Here is a 20821-nt window from a genome sequence, read left to right as displayed (position 1 = left end):
TGACCCTCAACAAATATTTGGGGCTTGTCACAAGTCGGCCTAGCTGGGGTAGAAAATGACTGGATATTGCAGAATAAAGAATTTTAAAGCTGGCATGCACTCGGTCATTCACTGATCCAGGACTTTAAGGAGCGGTCTCAAACATTTTACTGCCTTTACAATGCAGGGGAATTAAGTTGCCACTTAACCAAGTTATCACAGCTTACCGGGATGTACGGATTTGCAGTTTTTTAAAGGTTGGTTTCAACATCCTTTTTTGTCCCGCTAAGGGAACTGGACAAAGACAAAATATGTTAAAAAAACACTCAATAAATGACTGTCCAGTTTGTGCTTTTTCTTTAGAAAAGTTCATTTATTACACGCACAGGCACACACACACACACACCTACACACACACCTACACACACACCTACACAATAATTTACAAATGTACCTAAGGCTGGTAGAAATAACTTTGGCAACATTACAGTTGCCCCCAAAAGGGTCCTGACTCTCAAACAAATCACAGCCCCCCCCACCCCCCAATACACATACAGTAGAGCACATAACAATATGGGGTGTGTCACTTTACATCCGGTCAATGTTACCGCACTTAAAGGCCAGAGTTAGATGTCAGAATACCTCATTCGATCACTGACCTCAGTACCATAATCCATCATAATCATATAATTAATAAAGCATTGCAGCCTTTCTGAAATAACCTTTACTCTCAGCACAACAACACCTTTAAATACAGTACTGTACATAACACCTTTGAATGAAGCATTGTCAGTTACATGCTTAAATAAAACATTGTTTAAAACATTGTACATACCACTTTTAAATAAACTATGTGTCACCATAAAATGTGTTTGTGTCTATTACTAACAACCTTCAGGCCGCATAAAAGTTAGCCACAGAGTCAGACCCTAGAGGGTTCGCCACTTCCAGCTGTAGAGAGAAGGATTCACCCTTGGGAGTGCTCAAAACCCATGGGAATCCTAGGGTAGTCATCCTGTCATAGACCCTATAAACTTAGGGTCTGTACTTTTGCACATCCTTTTCAATCGTTCCTTGGGTGGAGCTGTTGTGCTCCTGAAACCCCTTATACTCTTTTTCTACCAGTGGTGGTGCCCTAGCCACCCTGGGCCGCAACATTAGTAACAGTTACAGTTCTCTTAATTTGCTGGTACATCAAGTTGGGTCAGTGAGAATTCAGCCTGTCAAGGGGGTGTGCATTTTTACACTGATGCTGGACATCACTGTTTTTCACAATGGTTTTGCCCTCTCCCTGACTATCAGCATAGAAGCTCAAGTAACAGAGAAAGAAAGCAGAGAAAAAAGTGTTAAGTTTTAATGGCCCTGACACCTATTACACAATACTAGGGAAGTTTGACCGAAAAGTCAGCGCAGATAATTTGATCACACTTGAGACATCAGTGATGCCAGAGGACAGTGGAGACCCGATGAGGGATTATAGTTGCAAGTATCTATGCAAATTGGATGTTCATTGGTACATCCGCATCTAGCAGGGCAGAAGTGCAAAAAATGAAGTAAAAAATAAGATCTTATTTTTGTGGACCATTTTAGGAAAAGTACAGCTAAAGTGTTTGAATACATGTGCCAATGGAAACTAAATGGTGCAAAAGAAACCAAATCGGGTTTTCAAAGAACAGCACTTGAGATCTGTCAAGATGTTTGCAGTGTTAAAGCATAGGGAGGCTTGAGAGGAATGGGAACAGGGAATTTGAGATGGCCACTGGAAAGAACTATATTGATAACTGAATGGGCGGAGCTGTGCCTCAAATAAGATTCTGGAATTCCGGACAACAAGAGATCGCCCCTGACAGTGGATATTGTCCTAGAGTGCCTGACAGAGGGTGATATGGGTGAACTCCTATGCTCGAGGAATGGAAGGTCTATTCTCAGCTGAACTCTGACAAGCGAGTTCAAGGGGACATTGTTGCGAATCTCAGTGTCACATTGAACGTTTTCTCTCTTAATAATAGATCTTCTGTAGAGATAGAATACATGTTATATCTTTCATGTTGATGGAGATAATAGGCTTGTAACACTGGCCATTGTTTTGGAGGTAACAGCGGTTGCAAGGGGATGTCTAATCGAGGGAGTCGGTGGGTAACCTTAGGAAATATTACAAAAGCAAGTTTGAGTTTTGCTTGCAGCTATATTAGTCTTTAATATTGGTACAAGCTGCGTCTTTGGAGGTTGCCCTGGTCTCCATTGCAGCGCATTACCTGCGATGACCCTAGTTTGCTGTACTTTGAGAAACATTTGCTGCTCAGTAAACTTATCTACACAAGCACAATATGCCAGTGCTTCTAACTGACTTGTAATTATCTAAACTTAAAGGAGGATGGGTAGGGGAGGAGGCTGTCTTGGTCTTCTTCCTGGGAAATTGAAGTGAGCAATTTATTTTTGCAAGATAATGACTTCCATCTCTTCTCTGAGGAAGCCTCAACTTACACCAAGAGCGGGTGCTTTGTGATCTAAGACTCTGTTGCAGACTTCAGTATGACTGTCTTGAAACTCTTTTTTTTTTTTTTTTTTTTTTTAAGGCAATACAATCAGCAGTCGAAGCTGCATTGTAGGCTCTACTTTTTGTACAAAGATAAACCGCATTAAAATCCCAGTCCCAGGGATGGGTGGAATCAAACCACCTGAGGAACATGGTTGCTGCATGCTATATAATTTACAATTATGGAATAAATGTACGTACAGTTAATCTTCAACTTCTATGGTCCTGCCTTGATCATGATATTTACTAAAGAATTTGAACTTTCATCACTCCAGTGAAAGCTCTGTGGTGATCTGAAGAGTGAGGTTTACTTCCAATCATTAAATAAAAAAATTCTGGAACATTAATAAGAATACTAACATGTTTTACTAGAGGAGGCATATGTAACCATCTTTGTTTAAATCACCTGTTGTGAAGAGGTTCATAAAATTTTGCCTTTTTGGTGCCAAACTAAATTAAGTCTGCACCACATTTGCACCACTTTTGAGCAGATCCACAGTTGTCCCCTGTGAATTTTAACATTAAAAACTGTCTTTTTAATCATAAAATCGGCTTGGTGTGTGAACACAGGCACTCTTCCCCCCCCCCCCCCACTATACATATTTTTTCCTGACAATCTGGTTTTCAGGACATTAGCCGCATTCCTTTCCTCCGTAATTTGGTCGCTGCCTTTCATGACAGCGCAGCTATTACCCTTCCAGCAATCTTCGCTCTGCCTCACCCCTTGAAAGTAGAGGAGAGACCCAAGAATGTGTTCGGTTTTTATATTGATTGCACCAGGGACCAACGAGTGGATGATCAGCTCTTTGTAGGTTTCTCTTTGGGGCAAGGTAGTGCAAAAAAGATCTCTCTGGATCAGTGGTTCCCAACCTTTGGACTTCTGTGGACCCCCCACTTTATCATTACTGGAACCCAGGGACCCCCACTGAATCATTACTAAAAGCTGGGGACCTAATCTGTTAATATTTAATTTTCCAAACAGTTGCAGACACCCTGAGGAGGCTTTGCGGACCCCCCCCCCCAAGGGTCCCCGGACCACAGGTTGGGAACCACTGCTCTAGATGGATACTTATCTGCATTAAAATCTGCAATGCTTTAACTACAAAGTAGCCCTCCAAAAGGTTTCGGGTCTCTTTCCACTTGAACTAAGGCAGCTACTACTTTGTTGACAAATTGGAGTACCTGCCCTGGATATATGTCAGACTACTGCATGAGCATCAGTGCCCTCCTTACAAAGCACTACTGCCTTGACAGTCAAAACCATAGGGATTGGCTTCTTGCCCATTGGGTCTTGAAGGTCTTTTAGTTCTGAGCCTTTCCGCAGACCCAGACCGTGTGACGTGTGGTTTTAATATCCATGCTCAAAGTGATGAATTTGCATTTCGAGGTATTCATCAGAAGTAAGTTACTTACCTTTGGTAATGCTCTTTCTGATAGATACTCTATCAAATCACAAATTCTTCACCACCCACCAACTGCCAAGTTCGTCTAGTGAACAAAAGGTCCCAACCTATAGATCTGCGCACTTGTAAAGCGATGTGCTGATGGGATCTGCGTATGAGGTTACAGACAAGGCTTCAGAAGCTCAGCATGCCTGGGTGATGCTTATATGCTGCCCTACTTATTATTTCCGGGGTGTAACTATGTCTGTCCTGAGCCATACAGTGCCACCTAACGGCATGTAGGAATACTGCTTCTGAGTTTACAGATACAGTCTAATGTCTGGGGCAATATTCACGAGGGATTGAATTTGTGATTAGACAGTTTCCACCAGAAAGATCGTTACTGGAGGTAAGTAACTTTTTCTTTGTTAGTGGTAATACGCCCTGATTGTTTACTGATAGCTAAGCTAGATCGTGTTCTCCTGACCCTCTTTTGTATAACCTATTCATAAAGAAGCCCCAGATGTAACTATTAGCTCCACCCTAGAGATCAGGGTTCAAGAGGTGCATGGAATGTGACATCATACTTCCCTAAACACATATTTTGCACTTTTTCTTTATTTACCCCCATGCACGCCACTGTATCCCATAGGCCATAGATATCGGTGATGTACCAAAGTCAAACACACTCTACCTACATCCTTTATCCTTAATATGATTATGGATCATAGTTACGTTTTACAATATCCTCCTGCACTCCTTAATTTCAAAGCTTGTTTAATTCTGCTACACGTTGTTGTTGGTACCACTCCTTAGTTGACCACTGCCACTTGTCTCTTATAAACCAGCCTGTATAGACAGAGGAGATTCCATGCCAATACTTCTCATTACTGGGAACACAAAACAGAGCAAAACTGACTTGTTCCGCAGAACAAGTTTTGTTTTGTCTGTGGATGGTGATCTACAAAATAAGGTTATCCAAAGAGTGTCTGCATCATCAGCCTTTCTGAAACCGCCAGACCACAATTTCAGGCCTTGTTGTAAGAGCAGGCCCCTATAGTCCATATTTTAGAACCAACGCCCCCCAGATAAGGTGGGCCTGCTGATCTATTTTTTGCCGTCTATATTATGTATCAGTATGAAACGTATTTCCTTTTGTGTGGCCTTTAAACCTTAATAGCAAGAGTTGAAATGTGTTGATAGTGTATTTTGTTCCAAATTAATTTGTTTTAGTTTAATTCCAGCTTTGGTCCCATTGAGTACAAAGGCCCCATGGCGGCTGCTTATATTGAGAAGTTTGTCCGCAGAGTGATGACGCCTCTTCTCTACATTCCATCTCGAGCAAGACTGCTTGATTTTATCTCACACTACGAGGTACTTTCCTTCGTTATACACTTGTCTGTTCTTCTTCTAGACTATTTCACTGTGTATATATGAAAGTTTGTTCCAATGTCCTGTTCAGATTAGCTGCCCTGCCTAGTCACACCCACTAGCAGAAAATCCGTTTTTTAGTATTTGTATTATTTTGAAGTGTTCTTGTATAGGCTTCGATTTGAATTACCACTAAGTTTATTGGTTTTAAAACCTCAGATCTCGATGTAATTGTCACACTTCATTTTCAAAATTCCAGTTGCAGTACGCTTTAGAGTTTAGTGAATACACAGAGAAAATGATTTGAGTCTTTTCTCAAGTAGGGTTAGACCAGTAAAATGTTTTCGCTTGTAATTAGGGTAAATACACATTTGTATTGTGTAACTTTTTAATGTGTAATTTGCTAGTGATTCTCAAAAGAAAATGGAAATAGATATTATGTAGACAAAGATATGTGGTGCATGTGCATATTGTATGCTTTGATTGTATACATTATATTTAGATAAATTATAAGTACATGTGGACAAAGTGCCCAAACTTTGAGAGGTTTTAGGACCAGGCTTTTTCATCAGTCACAAGGAATTATGACCTACAACCACTGAGAAATCAATCCCGCAGGAGATTGGAAGCTAAAACGTTCGCACAGTCATTGCTCCCATGTTCCTATGAGGAGGCTAAAGGAGCTTATTTACTATTTTTTTAAAAGAGGACCACTTCCTACATTGAAAAGTATGACATTTTCATGCTGCGCTTAGCTGCATTTTAGTACCCTGCTCTGGATTTGCTTCAGCGCATGTACCCAACTTGGCCGTTGATTCTGTAAATCACAGGTGGCGTGTGCAAATTATGCTTTGTGATTTATATGTCCAGACAGCAAGGGAGCATCACATGAGCATAAATTAGCTTATGCATGGTGTGCATTACTTATATTAATTATGCATTTTTGTGTTAACATGTTCACTCAGATCCTATGATAGTGATGTCCAGAAGGGCCAGATCAAGGACAGATTTTGAGAACGTTGACATAAGGTGCATTTATGGAAAATTACTCCAAATAAAGCTTCTATACATAGTTAGTGATTATCACGAATATCAGGCCCTGGTTCCTGTGTTCGATACACCTACCCTACAATATGTATCATTCTGTTTGATATTGAAAAACGTGTAGTTGCAGTCTTCAGCTGTGTTTTCCTAGTTCACAACGTCTCTGTTGTATTTAAAACCAGTGTTCTTAGGTACTGAAAATATAAATAAAGGATTCAGATTGTAAGTTTCTGCCTGCTTCGTACCCAAACCTATTTAAACTAGGTTATGGAACTTGTAGGGTGAGAGAAAAGGAGGTCTCCTCCCTTTTTCTGATGTTACTGGACAGAAGGAGCACTGAGGTTGTAAACGCCACATAAGAACAGTGTGAAAGCTAGATAAGTAGAGATGGCCCAGTCAATCTCATCACTTTCAGATCATAAGGATAAGGCTACAGGTACCCTTTTGCAAACATTTCTTTACAATAATTTAGCCAATGGCAGGCAGGTAAAAGCTGTAAACTGCTGAAGACCCCCTTGTAATAGAGCTGTAGCAAGTATAAAAAGGAACTCTATATTAAACTGGCTGACGATACAGATGTTTCAATGGTTATATTAGAAAGAAAGCCTGATATTCAGGTTCAGTTAAATTACGTCCAGCGGGTAAAATATTACTCCCTGAATGTGAGCCAACAACACATATGTTTTGTTACTCAGAGTATGCCTATATTCTAGAGTCGACTTGGAACACTCCAGAGCTTTGAAAACAGCCCAGATGTGACAGGAGCAGTCGGAGTAGTTCCCTTGGTATTACTTGTTTGCTAAGATCCTGAATGGTTGTAACATGCACCCTACATTGAAGCTAAAAGAAGATTTGCTGCAGTGTAAGTGCTCTCTGTGCCATGCTTTCCCACCGTATGCTCACTGGAGAGACCCATCGCAGATTTTCACTGGTCTCGAGGAGCTATGAAGCAAACAAGTGGAGAGAGCGAGCGACCATAAAAGACCACAAAGCCCAGCAGTTTAGTTTAACTAAGAGGACTGTGTACGAAAGAATTACAGTCATAAGTAACATATTTGCAATCTGGATGGAGGGTGTAAAGGCATGGTGCACCCGTTAATAGAAATATGGTGGGTTAAGGAGACTTTCAACCCATTAGTAAGGCTAGAAGAGGATGTACTTGGATTCTCTGCATTTACTCCTAAACAAAACTGCACATTAAGTAAACTCCATGGCAGAATAGGAGAAACACCACTTGTTAGTTGTGGTCGCTGGTCTATACTATACAGGCCTTTGTGTCTTAGCCAATGACAAGTTACTTCCCAAATCCATGGGATGTAAATGAATAAATACTAGGGTCGAACTTGAGATTTGTAGTGATCCATGATTCTGGTCAGCAGACAGAAATCCTTCATACTCATGGACGTCGTAGCTCAGGAGACCTGGGAGCATCACCGCTGGATGATCTGCCCCAACCCCAAAATGCTCCCACAAGCTCTCCACGCCCATGCCCTTTTGATCGTTCTTCTTCTATCAACTCTTCTTGTGGTTTAACTCCTGTTCTACCGTCACTTTCAAAGTTGACAACTTCCTCCGCTAAGGTTAATGCATCATCTTGGACCACCACCAGTTGAACCTTAACTTGTTGCACAGATTGTTGAAGGTGGTGCCACAGCCCTTTCCCGTTGGCCTTCCATGTTGAAGAGTGACTCTGTGATTGAACCCAGGCATACCTACTTCTGTAGTCCCATATGGGATCCACCTGTGAAGTTAATCAGATTTGTCACATGGAGTGTTTATCAGCACAAAGTGCTCTCTGAGTTCCAATGCCCTCCATTCCCAATGTGTTTGCAAGGTGATGACCCGGCTAATGACCTTCCTTCTCCAGAGGAGCGTACACATCTACCTTTATTTGGACGACTGGTCAGTCAGACTCTACTTTTCACAGGATGTGGAGGATTCTTTTAACCAAGTCCTTTCCATTCTGTATAACTTAGGTCTTTCAGTTGAGTATCCAAGTGCCTCTGTCTGCTGTCCAAGCCATCACATTTTGAAGGACCATTCTAGACAGTTGATCATGATCTTCTTTTCACCAAACCCTGCACTAACAAGAAAGAGGTTGAGTTTTCAGAGTATTATCCTCCCTTCTTCCTGGTTCCATTATAACCTTTCTTCAACACCTAATCTCTTCCACGTTTTTTGTCAAAATTCTACTTTCCTCTCTATTCCTCTTTGTACTGCACAGTCAGGATTCCAGTCAGTCAAGTGAAGTTTTGCTCGAGTTGCAGTTAGCTTTGGCAGGCCAAGGTCCTGACATGGTGACCCTTTATTCACATTCATGAATTAAATTGAATTAAGCAAAGCAATTGAATATCATTACTGGTTTTATCAAGTGGTTTTTGTACGCTGCAGATCTATAAAGGCCCTTTGAAGGCAGCACTCGCAACGTGTTGCACCAGTTCTAAGCAGTATGATTTACCTAAGTATTACAAGCTTGGCACATAAGGATGTCGGTCTTAGAGCATGTCAGAGGGGTGCCAGCATATTTGTTTTCTCTTGTCAGGTCTCTGACAAGTTCAGTTGCTGCCACATGGTAATCACCCCACGTAGGCTCTCATTGCCCTTTAGGGCATTAAGGACTTTTTCCCGTGCCTCTTAATTTCAGACAAATTTTAACGTTGTCTCACTAACTGTGGGATGCTCTAGTCAGCACCTGAAATCTCAAAGCCTTCTCTTTCCTCTCCCTGGGGTTTCTGGCCATTTGTTGCCTCCAGCGAAAGGAGAAGATCATAAATCTGAACTCTATTTTGTTTTTCACAAGGCTACCAATTCGATGAACGAAAGGTGACCCCATCAGTCAGTCCTGGCTTTTCAGCCATCGGCATAATTAATTGTGGGGGTAGTAGATTTGCTTTTAACGCTTTCACTAGGTGCTCAAAAATCCCAACATGCAAAGTGATATCGACTAAAAGACAAAATTGGGTAAAGCAGTCACACATGACTTGGAAATACTCAGCAGCTATGTTTTTAGAATTGTACTTGGTAGTCTAGTCCATTTAAAAAAAACTGTGATTGTTCTACATGTAAAGTAAGCCCTGCTGACATATTGTGAGGGTTGCGCACATTCATTCACACCGTGCATTTTAGCAAGTATTGACAATGTCAATCATTTGGACTTTTTTCTAGTATAATGGATTATATAGAGCTTCACTTCCATACAGCACAGCTATATAATGGAAAGTAGTGGTACAATCTTTACTAATACAAGGGGTAGGTAAATGCAGGTGTTAGTAGTAGGGGTATCAACACAAGATATATATATAGTGGTCCTCAGGGCTCACAAGATCTCCAGGAGGGGGCCTTGTGCGACCCCCCCCCCCCCCCTTTTTTTTTTGTATTGCCTCATGGCCCTGCGACCTGACCCACCCAAGGTCTACATTTTGAACAGCGCAGGAGACCGTGCTTTTTTTTTTTTATTATTATGTTCTCCGGATTCATGGATCCTCTGTGATATTTGGTGAATTCTTTTTTTTTAAAAAAACGTTTTTTTTGCTCTGGCCCTGTCCTCAGGGGACTCCAGAACCAAGGCTAGCAGGTCAGGGTATTCCTTCACTGCCCCCTTTTCTTTTTTTTACATTTGTTTTTTGTGACTCGGCTGAAGCAGTCACAAAATGGCTGCCAACAATTCCTGGTTTAAGTGTTGGCAGCGATTAGATCTCACCTTGAGATCTCTGGGGATCAGCGAAGCCTCTGCGTCACTAAATAGCTATATGTTTTTTTCCTTTAATATCTCAAAAACTACTGAATAGAATTACAACAAATAACAAAAAGCACGCTTTTTGTACCAAAAGCTAGCTTTCTGCCAAATTCGTTGTAATTCCGTCCACCGATTTTTAAAATATATATATATATATTTATATTTATATATATATATATATATATATATATATATACACACACACATACGTAAAATACAGCGGTTGCTGGAATGCTTCCTGATCGTTTGTGGTGCTGTGAGTCCGGTGTGCCCGCTACTGTGCCATCATATGCACAGCTGTGTCCTTCCTTCAAGAATGGACAGCAGTCCAGGCATTAATGTGACCTGAATAATTTATTTCAAAATGAGAGTCAACACGTTTCAGTTGTGTCCATGCAACCTTGTTCACGACTTTACACGCCATATTGTTAACTATTCCATTTAAATATTGTGTCCTCATCTTTGTGTTCATTACAATAGAAAAGATACTCACTCCCTTGTATACAACCGGTCGCATTCTTATAACATGACTTTTCAAGTAAACTATGGATGAACATCTACAAGGCAAAGATGACTTAACAAATAAACTGAATGAATGGCAGCAACGAGGACTATTAAGCTGGGATGAAAACAGTTTTCTGAAACAAGACCACCCAAGACTGCCTATGTTCTACTTGATACCTAAGGTTCATAAAAATAGAAATGCCCCCCCCGATATCTGATTTATTGCAGCCTAAGGGGGCCTCTTTGAAAATGTCTCCAATTACATAGTACTTTTTTTTAAATCCTATAGTCTCAACCCAACCATCATACATAAAGGACATGGCTGAATGCCTGTGCGGGATTTTGATGTGAAGTCTGAGGACAGTATGTACATCATGACCTTAAATGTGCCTGCATGGTATACTAGTGTTAGGCACTCGGTTTAGTTGGCAGCTACACAACATTTTTTGAGAATGAGACCCATAAAATATGTACAACACAATATAACAATACTTACCGTGTTGGAACGGTGGTTTTCAAAAACGTGTTGATGTTTGGAGAGGAAATTTACCAACAGCTTAGAGGGACAGATATGAGCACCTGCATCGCCCACCGTTATGAAATTTGCACATGGCCTGGTGGGAGGAGCAGGTCTTCGGTGGCAGCAACACGGAACAGTGGATTGACCACATCATTTTATGGGTCAGATTTATAGATGATATATTTGTTTTATGGAAGGGTAGTAAGACTGAAGCTTGCCAGTTTGTAGAGGAATTCAATAGAAATTATTTAATTCTACAGTTTACTAGTAAGATAAGCAATACAGAAATAGAATTTCTCGATGTATTTGTGAAGGTAGCAGGGGATAAATTGATTACGACCTTATGTCTGAAGTCCACTGCTGGTAATACTACTCTGCATGCAAGGAGTTTTCACCACACGCCTTTCATCAAGAGTATTCCATTTGGTGAATTCTATAGAGCAAGGAGGATATGCAGGATAGAGGAGGACCACATACAAGTGAAAAAAGAAACAATAGCTTGTTTTAAACAAAGAAGGTACCCAGAGAACATCTTAAGGGCAGCCCTTAACAGAGCCAGGAAATGCAAAAGGGAAGCTGCGCTTTTCAAACGTAGAATACCTAAGACAAAGACTACAACACATAGATTCATCACCACGTACAGTAGTGCGCACCTTAAAGAGAGGCAGGCCTTACATAAACATTGGTACCTCAATCAAAGTGATCCAGTCAGAAGTGCTAGCTACCCCCAAGATCACCTTCAGAAGAGCTAAACCTCTTAGTGACCATCTGGTGAAGAGGGCCCTACCTCCAGAAATTCAGAAAGGCATGGCTGACACCTAATGAGGGGTTTAAACAAATGCTCCAAATGTAAAGCTTGCAAGCACAGAGGGAATATCACATACATCATGACTTCATTCAGTGCCAAAATCAAACTGAGGGGAAGACTCCCATGTAAGAGGACATTTGATGTGTATGTACTTAACTGCCCATGCCCCAAACTATACATAGGTAGCACCACCTTACCAGTCCACAAACAGATACTCCAACACATTAGAGCAGTAAGTAATAAAGATTGCGGTTGCCCCATTGTGAGGCACTTTGAAGAAGTCCAGGAGAGCTATACATCCATGCTCAGGTACAGCTGTCTAGCCCAACGCCCAAGAGACATAAGGGAAGGGGATAGAGAAAGGGATCTCAGAAAGTTAGAAACCAAACATATACCTCAAGATGGACAGCAAGGAGTCACAGGGCCTCAACGCCGATGAGAAACTGCACACAAACATGGAATAGGTGCTTGATTTCCCATAGGAGAACCATAGACACAAAAAATAGGCATTTTGTTCACCTCTATTTTTATTTCCACTGACACCATTTAAAAGTTTTGATAGACTTGGGTTGCACTAAAAGCAATTTAGTATGTGTGAAAAGCATGAGAGCACACAAATATTGGATTTCACCACGATTCGGGGGGGATCAAATTTTATGTTTAGGGTGCAACCTCATTGAGGGATTCAATTGAGATAAAATCTCTATTAGGAAAAGCTCTAGATTAAGTGAACATATTAAAACATATTAGAGTTGGTTTTGCCAATTGGGAATCATGATTGAGGCATCCGACTGTATTTACATACTTGATCGTATTAGCTCAGTATGTATGAATTGGGTCTCATGGGGCCAGTATATCAATACTGTGAATTTTAACAGGATATTCATATTTTAATACCAATGCCAACTCGGGCACAGTGATCAACATATAGAATTGGGTATGTGGGGCACTTAAGTGAAACGACTTAATGATCTTGTTTTGTCATTTAGTATGAAGGTGAAATGAATCATGGTTAATGTCCCCAGTGATTGGGGATTAGGCGCTTCACATTCGCCCACTTCGGTGCATTAATCAAAACACAGAATTGGAAAGGTGGAGTGCTATGAGAGAACTGACTCTGTAGGGTCTGTGTTGTCAATTAGCACCAAATCACAATGAATTATGGAGCAAATCCCACATTATCGTCAACTATGTTGTGTATACATAATCTTTTAAAATATAAGAAAAATGTTTGAGTTGTTGTAGGACATTGAATCATTGATATGCAATCCAATAAGGTTTAATTGTTTCAATTTGTAAACTATTATTTTGCACTATTGTATTGTAGATTCGACTTGTCAGGGTAGGATTAGAGGAAACGTTATGTTATAAGATGGTGACCAGTTGTATACAAGGGGTTGAGTCCCTTTTCTGTTGTAACAAACTCAAGGTGATGTCACAGTATTTAAGCAGGATAGTAAACAATATGGCATGTAAATTCGTGAACAAGGTTACATGGACGCAAATGAAATTTGTTGACTGTCGTTTCCAAATAAATAATTTTGGTCACATTGATGCAGGCCTGGAGTGCCATGTCCATTCTTGAAGGGAGGACTGCGTTACATATATATATATACTGAGCGTGTTTGATTGTGTGTGGTGATAGTTTTCATTTCGATTGCGTGGCGGAGACATGTAGTATTTACACAAATGTTATGGGGGTACTGCTGATCGGTAATAGAGATTGCCTAGTAACGAAGTGAAGTTGTATATTCTTTCGGGCTCCTCGCAGTAACAGAAATGTGACTTTAACGTTTATGTTTGCATATTTCTTTTCACTTATTTACTTATAGATTTTGCCACATTCATTACCAAGTAACCAAGGAAGCTGTAATTATTGTACGGATTGGTGGAGGGCAGTCACGTGATGTTAAAAGGGGACAGGCAATATGGCACCCCCCAGGTTGAGAAAGGCACAGAGAGAGAGAGATATTGTGTGTGTGTGTGTGTGTGTGTGTGTGTGTGTGTGTGTGTGTATATATATATATATATAATATATATATATATATATATATATATATATATATAATAATAATATATTTTGTCTTTCTCGATCTCTCTTTCACACTCCCATATTAAACACAACTGCAACATCAATTATTAAAGCTTCTTTCCCTCACTTAAGAGGTACATAGGGGGTAGGAGCACTTAAAATGTCCCTTTTCATTGAACAAGTGCAGTAGTGCAAACTTTCCTCTGTCACAGAACAGGCACAGCTTGGGCAGCAGAAGCTTCTTCGTAACAGAGCTAGTGCAAATCGGACAGCAGCACTGCAAACTAATTTACTCAAATAACAGGTGCAGCATGACAGTATGAGAACACGCTTTCCTATGTCATAGAAAAATGCTTCAGCGCTTGCTTCCCTTCTGGATAGAACAGATTCAGCACAGCAGCTGTGGTGAAGAATTCAATCATCACTGAACATGTGCAGTTAAAGCACTAGTGGTATGTAGACACACAGATCTCTGGACCAGGTGATTAATTCACTGAGATGGATGTGTACGTGAGAGTGAGTATGAGAGACATGCCACTGCTGTCACTCTGGTGGCTTTCGGAGTCGTTTTCGTTGTTGCCACTTCTTATTTTTCAGTACTGTCAGTGATGTTTCTGTCATATACAGAACTTTCTGCTGTGCTCACTTGTAGTCCTGCAGTCACTGCTACAATTTCTATTGTTCTCTCCAGCAGACTTCCTTCTGTTACTTCCTTTAGAGACAACTGCTATTTACATTCCCCATTCCATTTGTCAATGAATTATAGATCTTACAGACTCGGGTCTTGCTATACCTGTGCAGGGACATTCCATAGATTTAAGGTGAATGGGGTAGGAGAGAAAGGACACTGTGATGTTGGCCCATTCAAAGACAGAACGGCAAACAGTGGCCCTCTATGTAACTCCTATGTACTCCCCATCTTTGCTCCTCACCTATTCATTCTATGCATTTCTATTGACTATCCCCTCTCTCACTCTTTCTATTCGTTCTTTCTCTATCCATTCTTCCCTTTTTTTCTTTCCCTCCTTCCCTCATGTTCTCCACTTTAGCTTTCATTTTACCTTCTTCCAAATCTCTTATTATCTTTGTATATCAGTTTCATTTGTCTCTTCACACTCTTATTTTACCTTCATATTTCTCACACCTTTGTTCACACTTTTGTCTCTTTTCTCCCACCACAATTTCTTACACATACGGTTCATCACACTTTTCATTTTCCTTCTCTTTCCTCCATTCTTTCACCTACTTCCTACCACCTATATCTGTCTGCTCTATGAATTGAGGCCAGTACAAAGATTTTGACCACCCTAAGTTAAGGCGGATTTTTGTGCACCACTAAATTGGCATCCCAGGCATCCATCTAATATACGTAATTTTTACAAATTCAGGCCTGACCTCTTCTTCCTGCTTGATAATACCTTTTACGCTTTAACTGTTTTTTTGGGTGAAAATATTTGGCACTCCTGAAGAAATCATGTGTTGAGGGTCAATTTTCAAGAAAGTCTGCCATAAGTCTCATACCAATGAGTGAGGTGATTAAGTTGTTCACTGTTTGTAGTGATTCCAAAGCTTTTTTCAGAAGTTACAACAAGAAATTCACAACATCCTTTATAGGTAAATAATTAACTTTTTATTTACTTTTGTTTTGGTATTATTCCTATGTGTATTTAGATCAAACAGTTGTCATTATTCACCTTACATCATGTGGTGTGTAGGATGAAGGCATAATCCTTTTAGGGTGTTGGCGTAAGCCTGGTGGTCATAGACAATCAATCAAAGTTGTGTTTTCACTCGAATCAGCAAAAGTGAGCCAGGTTGACATGTAATGATGATCAGAAATTATATTTCACTCCTTTATTTGTGCTCAAATGAACAGTCAACACATGTTTTATTCCCCATGTAGCTGTCGGGTGGGGTTTTCTTAAGGCTGAAAACCAATGTAGTTTTGTTAACAATATTTAAGAATATCAATGTTCTACACCAAAAGTGATTGTCAAGCACCACTGTGTGCATGTATGTGATCATAAAATTATTCTTATGTGTACTTGGATCAAGTGTTTTCGTTCAGTATATTACCACCCATTTCCCTCTAGGTTAGAGCAGTTTGTTATTGTAGTGCTTTCTTTAACATTACAATAATAGACTCCTTAGTCAAAAAGTGCAGTTATTTTATCCTTCGTTTTTTAAAAATTATTTTACAATAATTAGTATTTAATTCAAACACTGGCATGCTTATAGTCTGTAGTTGCATTTATGTATCATTACCTTTTTGGGTATTTAGTTTGTGTTCATTCCTGTATAGTGTTACTGATAAGAATCTTAATGTACTCTTGACAAATTTATTCAGCTACAGCCTGGAACAGAGGTTCACTAAGATAAACATCAGAGTTGCTGCAGTGCAGAGAAATCCTAATTCTCAAGCATAAATGATAAGGATATAGAATCATCAACGGCTGATTAGAACGCCTTATATATTTGAGTTTAATCAAAGCAAGTAGACATATTAACTCAAGTATTACAACACAGCTTAATAACACTAATATTTGCAACAGCAAAATAAAATACATGTGAGCAAAAGATCAAAGAATGTCAATAAAAATCATGAGCATGTGAAGACAAATTCCCTCACTAACCACTGATTAGCACTAACATGTTGGGCTTCATGTGAAAGTTTTAGAAACACAAATTTAGAAAAACATACTAACTCGGGTTATAGCAAAAATATTATCATTATGCAGCGATCTACTTTGAGTTGCAGCTGGTATCTGTAAAACAAAAGACACATATAACAATACACAATTTATACATTACCCATAGAAAAACAACATGCAGATCGCTTCAGCAAGGGGACACCATCAGTAGGACGATTCCTCAAGCTTAGATGACTAGCATATCACTGGAAAATCTTGTAAAGTCTAGTCTGCATCGACAGCTAAACCCACTTCACTAACCCAAATCTCCCAAGAAGAATAAGAACTCCCACACCAAGAATAGGTGACAGAACATTATATTATCTTTCACAAAACTTATGATTGGTCAAGACATGGGGTATTATACGATTCAGACAGTAAAACTAAAGTTAGATAGCTAAAAGTTACACATTCATAATACACTGAATTTTGATTCTTCAACATTACATTTACACAATCATTAGCTGGATTTGATTTATAACAATTTATTCTTCTTCTATTGCGTCTTGTCTGTGGATCCATTGTTTCATCTCGTCCAAATCTTAGGTTCAGGAAGAAACATCTAGTATTTGTTTCCATCTACTTTCACCCTCGAGGAAGAAACCACATGTTAGTGCCAATTCTAAACAATAGGACAGTCAAACTCAAGCAATGACCTAATAAATGTGACCTTGTAAGACATAACACAAAATCCCACAAGGTGTAGATGTCTACACGCCTATTAGCTATTAATCACACTCCTTTGAGTAAGCATTGAGCAGTGGAAAACAACTACAATTTTAGCTTAAGTTAGCCTAAGTAGAAAACAAAATGAATTATGGTGGCTGTTTACAAAAGTCACCCGTTTCTCACACATTTAGTTCATCAATTATCAGTACATTATTAATCAATAAAATTCATTAGTAAAATCTCCACTCCTGCAGAGTTGAGCATTGTTGTTTTTAGACTGCGCAATCCAGCACTATGTGCATAACGCGCTATTAAAAGATCATCTCAAAGTGAGACAAACGCCTGATTGTAAATTTTAGTTGATATCGTGGGCAGATGTCTCTTGTATCACAGGTTGTTTTAAAGATCTAGCGGGCTCACAGGAATTGGATGGAAAACTCACCACAATGGTAGTTTTGGCCCCGGGAGGATGTAAGTCTCTGCGGTCTTAATTCGAAAGTTGATACTTGTAATGTTTGTTTGTTTTCAGCATTCTGCTCGGGGCTATATTTGTAATGGTATCCTAACATATCACGGAAATGACCGAGGGTCGAAATGCGCCATATTGAAAGGGGTGATTAGTTATGGATCGCTAATTGTATTAGCTGTTATATTTATATATTTAGCATTGGATGAGCCATATAGTATGTATGACAGAATTGGAACTCTGATCTAATTGACGCCAAGTTGGAGCTAGACATCAAGAAAATAGTATGTTAAGATACCAGTATGGTACAGTTATCCTCATTTTCTCTACGTTACTTGTGGTGTCTTTTGTTTGTTTTTAGCGTTCTTCTCATTTGCCAACTTTGTAATGCTCTCTGAGGAGTATTTGCAGAGACTGTGCGTCGTTAGGTTCCAAATTGAAAGTGGACTTTGTTAAGAATAGGTCGTTTTTCAATATTTTATATACTTATTAAATATCTAATTTGTTTGACAGAGCTGATACTCTAATTTAGATGATATAGGTTAGCATTTGACAACAAAAATATGTTTAATGAAAGTACTAATGCGTACTGTTAGCCTCATTTTATAAGTTATCTCTACAATCTTTACGGTATCTGTCTTCTTTGACAGTATTAGTTCTCTGATTCAAGTGGTTCAGAGGAAAAAATAAGCATCAAAAGAATGCTTTGTTAGAAGTACCGTACTGAGATCTTCTTTTGGTAATGTAAAACTGCTGTATGTATATATGTATGTATGTGTGGGTATGTGTGTGTGTGTGTGTGTATTTATATGTTGCGTGCTGATGCCAGTCCCAATTATCGTTCTCAATCAGAGCCATCCGATATGGAGTGCTGAGCAAATTTTCGGTGACTGCTGGTTTCTAACTTGGTATATTTTTAGCTATTACAACAGGGAGAAGGCAGTGAGGAATCTACAGTCATGTATTGCCCACCAGACAGAGCATTACCAAACTCATTAAATGTCAAAATAGGTATCATAACAGTACCTTCTGGGGTGGAGGGTTTGGCTAATGGACTCAAACTAAAAAGTCCTGCAAAATAAGTTAGTGAAGTAACCTTCCCGCTCAGTCTGTCAATGCTTCTTGAACTTATGCACAACTGCCTAGGTTGCAGTCTGGCTAGCATAGTTGCGCTCATGCCAGAGCTTTTGTGGTGGCCCTGGACTTTGTGGAGTGGACCCTCAGTTTACTTTTTGTCCCGTGCTTAGCAGATCTTGACACAGTGGAATATGCAATTTGGCAGGGTCCCCTTTTGCACTGTCTTCTCTTTCTTTGTTCCAGAGAAATGTTCCCTTTCCCTCTCTCCCCATTCTTCTTTTAAGCACCTTGGGAACCACAAAACTACACACATGCCCAAGTGCCTGGATACCCTCTCGGGTGATTAGTGTACTATACAAATCAGTATAACATAATATAACATCCTGCTTCCCCTCACAGACCTGTCTTTTTAGATACCCTCTTATTCTCTCTCCTCTCGTACACTCTACTCTCTCTTACACTCAGTTTCTCTCTTTAATGCTTTTCTTATTTTTTTGTTGCTTGCCTATAGGTTCATCTTTTCACTCTGTTCTACAGACACATGTTGAACAAACAATTTCCAAATTGACTCTGGTGAAAAGAATGCTGTTGTTCTCTCTTAGACAAAATAGACTATAGGCCATGCTGATAATGCGTGAAAAGAAAGCCCTTCTGCAAGGTTGTAGAGCTAACTCAAACCAGTAATGATTTCAATGTGAAACAGAGATGCAAAAGAAACAAAGTAAAGGCTTGGTGGTCATTTAAAAGCTGCTGTAATTAGTTTTGATTTTTTAGTTTCCCACAAATTGAGTAGCAGTAAACTCTTAGGTCAGTGTTTTTGGAGCAGGCTAGCTGCCTCCGAAGTAACTAAGGCAAGAACAGCAAATGATGGACGGAATACAGAACAATTCAAACATTCACCCCCAGTCACAGATCTGGGTTTAACCCATCATTTTTTTTTTTTGCTCGCTTTGCCATTCCAGTATGGATCCAGCCATATGCAAATCAGTGTTAACCCTGCTCCCAATGGAAATAGTCCAGCCCGAACTGCTAGGCCAGTTCCTCCCTGGACCACAAACAAGCATCCTGGGACCGATATCTGGGTATCACCCCTAATCAGCCAGGCTAGCTTGAATTTGGTGGCATAGCAAGCATTGGACCCATGTCTGGGCCTACCCTACCCATTTAGGGTGACAGATACAAAAACAACCGGTGATAGGCAGAATACAGAACAAATCAAACATTTTTGAGGGCCGTGACTGCTACAAACCAAATTTCATTTTTTATTTTTTATTTTTTTTTATTCAGCAACTTTAATTTGCCTCTGGCTGATAAATCTATGTAGTGAAAACAATTGGAAACATTAGGGCCGCCTTTTCATGCACAAACCTGCAGAGCAATGCATTATGTATAAAAGTGTTGTTGTTAAGATGACAGTTACCTATTTGCTATCTAGTTTTTGAAGACCTTCTTGCCATATCCTCTGACAGACGGTTCCCAGTTTTGACCACTAGAGGGCATCAAAAGCAAACAAGTGAACCCACTGATTCCATTCAGGATTTTTGTTGAACACCCTCTCTGGTAATAATTGTGTTTTGATGCCTTTAGTTACTGTCCACGTAGTTGACGCTGTAAGGTTGTTAACCTGGGTCTTCGACGCCTAGATAGGGGATCAGCAATTATTGAAAAAAAAAAATATTAGCTTTGTTTTTATGTATCTTTTTGCTGTTTTTGAAAGCAACAATAAAGGGAAACTTTGCAACGTATACGTTACATTTGGTATCGGGAATCATACAGCAGTACCTTAGGTTAGCATCACAATGTCAGGTAATCTCAGCGCAGTAGTGAAAAACCGGTGTTGTGTCTCTGGAAACATGCTACAGACTCCGGCAGTAGAGCATTTAGAGCGGGATCCCATGTGGTACAGAAGCAGCAAGTAAATCTCCCTGGGAAAAGTGTAGATAGTACATCGATACAAAGCATTGCTATTAATGATCCTTGGACCGGACATTACATTGTCTAATCTAG

The 20821-nt window shown here is 39.8% G+C and overlaps 1 protein-coding gene across 1 annotated transcript in view; it reads left to right on the top strand.

Moving 5' to 3' along the window:
* The window catches only part of TXNDC11 (thioredoxin domain containing 11), a 353597-nt gene that overhangs the window by 79918 nt on the left and 252858 nt on the right, over window positions 1–20821 (top strand). The window contains exon 4 of the mRNA XM_069210328.1: window positions 5142–5271. Within this exon, the coding sequence (XP_069066429.1) occupies window positions 5142–5271 (130 nt within the window). The remainder of the gene's footprint in view (window positions 1–5141; window positions 5272–20821) is intronic.

The sequence above is a fragment of the Pleurodeles waltl genome, chromosome 10, assembly GCF_031143425.1.
Source record: "Pleurodeles waltl isolate 20211129_DDA chromosome 10, aPleWal1.hap1.20221129, whole genome shotgun sequence".
Lineage (NCBI taxonomy): Eukaryota > Metazoa > Chordata > Amphibia > Caudata > Salamandridae > Pleurodeles > Pleurodeles waltl.
The sequence above is the reverse complement of the archived record's forward strand: the minus strand, read 5'-3'. Positions and strand labels throughout refer to the sequence as shown.